Below are 6,511 nucleotides of genomic sequence, written 5' to 3' on the forward strand. Positions count from 1 at the left end.
GATTTAAACATTAATTTGTTGCAAATTCGAGAAATTGTTGATACTTGAGGGGCATAATTTTATAAGAAAAAACGCAGGCCTTGTAAGGCTCGTAAACATTACGTACTTTCTTTCTTTTCAAAGCGTTAAACACTATATATTCCTAGATAAAATTAACGCAAGTGTAAAATTAGTGCGATATTATTTTGAGATAAAAGTGCAAGTGCGCGATTCGTACAAAATATTTGAGGTAAAAATTGTGCAAATGTGAGATTAGTAAAAAATATTTGAGGTAAAAATTGTGCCAGTGCGAGAGTAGTATAAAATATTTGAAATAAAAGTAGCATTAGTGTGCAATTAGTACGAAAATCATTCAAGGTAAAAGTGGTGTGAATGCAAGTGCAATATCAATGCGCTTTTATAAAATTTAATACGTCCAATTTTAAGGCGCGCATGCCCAAATAAATTAATCAAGTCCTACTATAAGGCGGACAAACCCAAATAAAATGATTAATCAAATATAAGGTATAAGTCACTGTATTGTAGACTTAGGGTAGATAATTTACTTTAAAGTACTTGTCTTGTCTTTATATATTTCTTATGTGTATAAGTACTAATACAAATTATTTCTTGTCAATATAGATTTCTTAACCGTACTTATATAACGTAATTAATTGATTCTTGATTTGTATATCATGTCTTTGACGTATTACAGATTTGTTATCGGTTATATAAGTCTATTCTTAATTACATATTTTAAAAATAAACAATACGTATCTATACAAAATTTTTTTTTTTTTTAGGCTAATTTGATTTTTGTGGCCGACAAGCTTTATAAAAAAGACCGTTCAACTTTTCAAAAAAGATTTTTACCCTTAAGGTAAAATCTCGATGGCCGACAACTTTATAAAAGGAGCGTCCACTTTTACAAAAGCAAAAAGCACGGCATCTTCAAGATCACCGTCCACTTGGATTGATTTATAAAGTGATTCGATTCATATACCTTCGTTCAACGTTCAATAGAACCGGTCGCGTATATATGCCTCTAGGATCCTTCCTTATGAATCCAATTAAAGAAAGAATGCAAGGTAATTCAAGCCACTACGCTATCGATCATCAGTATGATTTCTCCATTCAAGATAACGCTTTTGATGCTGCTAACAATCCTTTGATGATGGATTGTACTCTTGAAGATCCATTTTATTCATCTTTTTATAACCCTACCCCAGGTGATGGTCATATTCTGAATATCTATTTATATACACTAGTAGTATTTGTTCTAAATAAATTAGCTAATGTGTTATAATGTTATGGGTGCAGGAGAGTTAGGCTATGACGAAAAGGGATTTAGAATGGAGTGAAATGAGCGGTGAATTTGGATTAAGTACCCAATTACTCGGAAGAAGCGAGAACCAGAATTGTTGTTATGTGACAAAAATCAAGAAAAGATAATGACTAATGATTGTGTTGAGGAAATTATAACGGAAAAAGAGAAGCAAAAAATGTTGTCTCGAGATACAATTTCAAAGTACTTTTACATGCCAATAATTCAAGCAGCCAAGGAACTTAATATTGGGGTGACATTTTTGAAGAAAAGATGTAGGGATTTGGGAATTCGAAGGTGGCCACATAGGAAGTTAATGAGTCTTCAAACACTAATCAAGAATGTTAAGGTTCACTCTCTCTATATACACATCTTTTATACACTCTTGTTTCAATTGCATATAATATTATGGTGAAAAAAAAAATTCACCTTTTAGTTTATGTAACAATATTATATTTTCTTAATATTTCGTTTAGAAAAAGAACGTTAAGATTTATTCTCTATATAAACATGTAACCCTTGTTTCGGTTATGAATATTTACGGGGAATTGAAGGGGGGAAGGAAATGGTATGGAACAAAAGTGGAAGGATGTGATAAATTCATTAGAGGAAGAGAAGAAAAGGATGGAAGAAATTCCGGACATGGAACTTGAGGAGAAAACAAAGAGATTAAGGCAATATTGTTTCGGGGCTAACTTCAAGAGGAGAAGGCTTATGGGTATGGAGAATTGCGGGCTTCTTTTGGTACTTATCGCGATAGTGGTCCGATTCTGAGACAATGATCTTGCTATTGGTTATGGCCATAGAGAGGAAGATGATGAAGATGAAGTCATTAAGTTATTTCTTGCTGACTGTTTCACTTCAAGTAGCCCAACCTTGCATGATTGAACTTTGCTTTTATGTTTTTTTTTTTTTTTTTTTTTTTTTTTTTTATGTGTTCCTATTAGCTACTCGAAGAAAGTAGTTGGGACAATGGTACCCTTTCAAATTTTTAAAATTGGCTTTGCCCTTTGCTTTATCTGAATCTTGCAATTGCTGACTTGATACTATGCGACATCCTTCAAGAATATGCCCCTGCGTTACTCAAAGAAAATTTGTTAGTGTAAAATAAAACGGTTGCCTTGCATTGAACACATCCTTGAAGCTTTGGCATTGGATTCTTTTCGTGGTGATGGCATTGCAACAATCGGTGACGCTAATATATTGCTCGGGATTTCGATTCATGCTTTTGTAATAATGATAGGCCATTTGCAAAATGCCCCGGCGCGTTGCTTCATGGGGAAGATGGAATTTTCATTATATTAAGACCGTGCAAGGAAAATAAAATTAAAATTTCTAATAATGTGTATGTAAACCTATAATTAAATCCTATTATAAAGTGGATAAAACCCAAATAAATAATAAAGTCTTATTATAAGGTAGACAAACCTAAAATAAAATAGTTAAATCCTATTATAAGGTGGACAAACTTAAATAAATAATGAAGTCCTATTATAAGGTGGACAAACCTAAATGTTCAATTAAAGGCAAACAAACCTAAAATGTCCAATTAAAGGCGGAGGGCCTAAATGCGGTGTTTTTGCGAACAAAGATGTTATGTTTTTGCGGGGTACTTGAAAGTAATAGTGCGGTGCTTTTGTAGTGCAATAGATATTTGAAAAAGCATATAAGTGCATATGCAGTGCGGGGCATTTAAAGCAATAATGCATATATAGTGTGGGGAATTTAAAGCGATAGTGCATATATAGTGCAGGGAATTTTAAAGCAATAGTGAATATGCAGTGCGTGTGGGGATTTTTAAAGCAATAGCAATATGGGGCATTTAAAGCAATAGTGCATATATAGTGCGGGAAATTTAAAAAGTGCATTTAGGGAATTTAAAGCAATAGTGCATATGCAGTGCGGGGTATTTGAGGCAGTGATGCATGCGCAGTGCATTTGAGAGCGTTTATGCAAAGCATTTAAAAGCAATAATATTTGTATGCTGATATGTTGGAAAAAAAACTTATTTGGAAGACTAAACATTAATTTCTCGCGGATTTCGAGAATTGTTAATATTTGAGAGGCATAATTGTTAAAAGAATGTTCAAACCGTTCGACGCGCAATCTTTGCAAACCGCAACCATTATATATTTCAACTTCCGCAACTTGAAAATCCGCATCCAAAGAAAATTTGTAAGTTTGGGGGGGGGGGGGGGGGGGGGTTGATTCGCGTTGACTTTGAAGACTGGCTCTTGACGCTTCCTGCTTCCAACTTCGTCTGGACTTGTAAACTCCGCCCATTTCTAAGTCGTGGCTAACTGGGATTGCGACACATTGAAACAAAACGAGCGTCCTTTCTACAAAGTCTTCCTTTTGCTCGATGAATCTATTGACCATATACTCTTTCATGTCTCTCGATGTCACTTGCGATGATGCCTTTAAAATTTGTCCCGATGTTTTCTAGCACACGGAGATGTTGAGCTTTTGCAAATGATGCCCTTAAAATTTGTCCCGATTTAGGGGATAAATGGTTAGTGCTCAACTCAAGTTAGAGGATAAAAATGGGTTTGAGTACGATCGAGTAGTTAAACATAATGCAAACTCCCGATTTAGACAAAAATGAGGAGATGCCTTGAGACAATGAAGATGGTGTCTTTGGCTATGATGTCTTAGGGTCATGATACAAGAAATAAGATCCTTAGGCCATGAAATGGTGTCCTTAGGCCATGAAGATGATGCCTTAGACAATGACGCCTTTGGATGATGATACACAAAGTAAATTCCTTAGGCCATGAAATGTTATCTTTAGGCTATGAAGATGATGCCTTTAGACTATGATGCCCTTGGATGATGATGCATAAAAGTAAATTCCTTTGGCTATGAAAGGTGTCTTTGACGCCCTCGAGAGCGTCCGTACGTTTTGAGGAGGCATGTCGACCTTAATGTAGAAACATCGAGAGGCGGTGTTTCATTTTGCAACATATAGAAGGCGGTGCTCAGCCTTATGCAGAAACATCAAGAGGGCGGTGCTCGGCCCATGCAATAGATAGAAGGCGGTGCTCAGCCTTATGTCTTGCGAAACATCAAAGGGCGGTGCTCCTCCCATGCGACATGATAGAAGGCGGTGCTCGGCCTTGCATGACGTCCATTCATGAAATCGGCCCAAAAAAAGGCGGTGCTCGACCCGGGGGGAAATGCACAAAATAAGAAATTCCTTAAAAATGAAGTGCTTGGCCCTCGTGACATATAAGGGCGGTGCTCGACGCTTAAACAATGTTGAAAAATCCGGAGGGCGGTGCAAACAAAAACACATATAAAACATGCAACAAATCAAATAAAGGGGCGGTGCTCGACCATGCAACATATAAAAGGCGGTGATGAGTTTTGCGAAAAATTCCAAAGGGGCGGTGCGCGGCCAAATGCAACATATAAAGGCGGTGCTCGGCCTTTTGCACGTTTGGACAAATTCTAATGGACTTAAAGGGGCGGTGCGGCCCAGGTTGCGTATACTTAACGAGGGCGGTGCTTAGCTCTATTTGCGACATATAAAGGCGGTGCTCGGCCATGCAAAAATGGCGGTGCTCGGCGGTGCGCGACTAGGGGGCGGTGCACAAGATCGTGCAACATAAAGGCGGTGCTCGAAACCGCTTTAAGTGTTTGAATTGTGTAAATTTTCAAAGGGGCGGTGCGCCCGGCCAATTTAATAAAGGAAAACATATATAAAGGCGGTGCTCGACAATTTAATACATTCCATATAAAGGGCGGTGCGCGAGAAACCCATGCAACATATAAAAGGCGGTGCTCGATTTAAGCCTCCAAAGGCGGTGCACGGCCCGTGCAACGCAGTCAAAAGGCGGTGCTCTTATTATCAAGTGAAAATCTAAAGGGCGGTGCGCGTTCCCGGTGCAACATATAAAAGGCGGTGCTCGCCTTTGCGAGACTCAAAAGATTCAAGGCGGTGATCATTTTTCGTGTCGATTAAAAGATGCAACATATATAAAGGCGGTGCTCGGCGTTTATGGAAAGTATCAAAGGGCGGTGCTTTACCCTATGAAAATATATAAAAGGCGGTGCTCGGCCATTTTCATTAAACCTTCAAGGGTGGTAAAAGGATGAATAAAAATTAAAAAAAAAACTATCAAAATAAATATTCTAAGTCATATAAAAGGCGGTGCTCACGTGATAAATGAAAAGAACAAGGGGCGGTGCACGATTTCCGTGCAAACATATAAAAGGCGGAATCATAGTCATTGCTAAAACATTCTTTTGCAAAAATAAAATCATCCACATAAAAGGGGGCGGACACTGCGGCCCATGCAACATATAAAGGCGGTGCTCGGCCTTTGCGAATATTCGGATAGGGCGGTGCATAACCAAGGAGAGATAACGGCGGATCTAATGGCTTAAAGAATAGCAAAGAGAGCTAAGTTGAGATGAAGAAAGGGCAAAATATGGAGGGTGGCGGCTGGAAAATGTTTAGGTTGTAGGTGAAGGGTGGCGGATTGGTTTGTTGAAAATTAATTGGCTGGGGGCTGGCTTGTTGCGGGTCGCTTGGTTGCGGGATGGTTTGTTGCATGTTGGTTTGTTGTTGTGAGATGGGTAGTATTTGGATGGCATGTGTAAAGCGGAGGGTTTGTGGGAGAGAAATTAAATGAGGAGCGGTTGAGTCAACTTGGTGAAAAAGATGGTGGAAGCGTTGCATTTGTTCTTTGTTCATGGTGAGGGGTATTAAGGGTGATGGATAGATTGGTAAGATTTCGCAGTCGCTCGATCTCAGTTTGCATATTGGCTATTTGAGGTCGGTTGGGCGATGAGTTCGTCGTTCCCTCCTCCCAATATAGCTTCGGGTTTAATCTCTGGAAGGGTGACAAGTCCCAAGCCATCCTGTTGGATGCCCCCGAATCATTCATATCGTTGGATGCTCGTGCTTTTGATCTTGTGAAGTACGGGTGATCCGCCGGTTCGCAAATAACACGAATCAACCTTTGGGGAAAATAATCAAAATAAAAGAAAAACCTTTGAAGAAAAGCTGCGTTAGTATAGTGCGAATAAATGCGCCGAAAATAATGCGAATATTGAGCAAATAACGACGAAAGAAACACATATTGCATAGCAAACAACACATATTGCATAGAAAACAAAACACATATAGCAAACAAACACATATTGCATGGCAACAAATCAAATAGTGAAAGAGAGATATAGCAAACATAACGCGACCTATTA

At 38.5% G+C, this 6,511-nt stretch overlaps 1 protein-coding gene across 1 annotated transcript; it reads left to right on the forward strand.

The window, feature by feature from the left end:
• Positions 1 to 1,430: 1,430 nt before the first annotated feature.
• On the forward strand, positions 1,431 to 2,047 carry LOC132042395 (protein RKD1-like; the record flags this gene model as incomplete). Its single annotated transcript, XM_059432945.1, is given in 3 exon segments — positions 1,431 to 1,652; positions 1,795 to 1,862; positions 1,864 to 2,047. Coding segments are annotated over 3 exon segments (474 nt in total), but the record flags the coding sequence as incomplete, so codon positions are not given.
• Positions 2,048 to 6,511: the final 4,464 nt, after the last annotated feature.

Source organism: Lycium ferocissimum, unplaced genomic scaffold (genome assembly GCF_029784015.1).
Source record: "Lycium ferocissimum isolate CSIRO_LF1 unplaced genomic scaffold, AGI_CSIRO_Lferr_CH_V1 ctg15007, whole genome shotgun sequence".
NCBI classification, from domain to species: Eukaryota; Viridiplantae; Streptophyta; class Magnoliopsida; order Solanales; family Solanaceae; genus Lycium; species Lycium ferocissimum.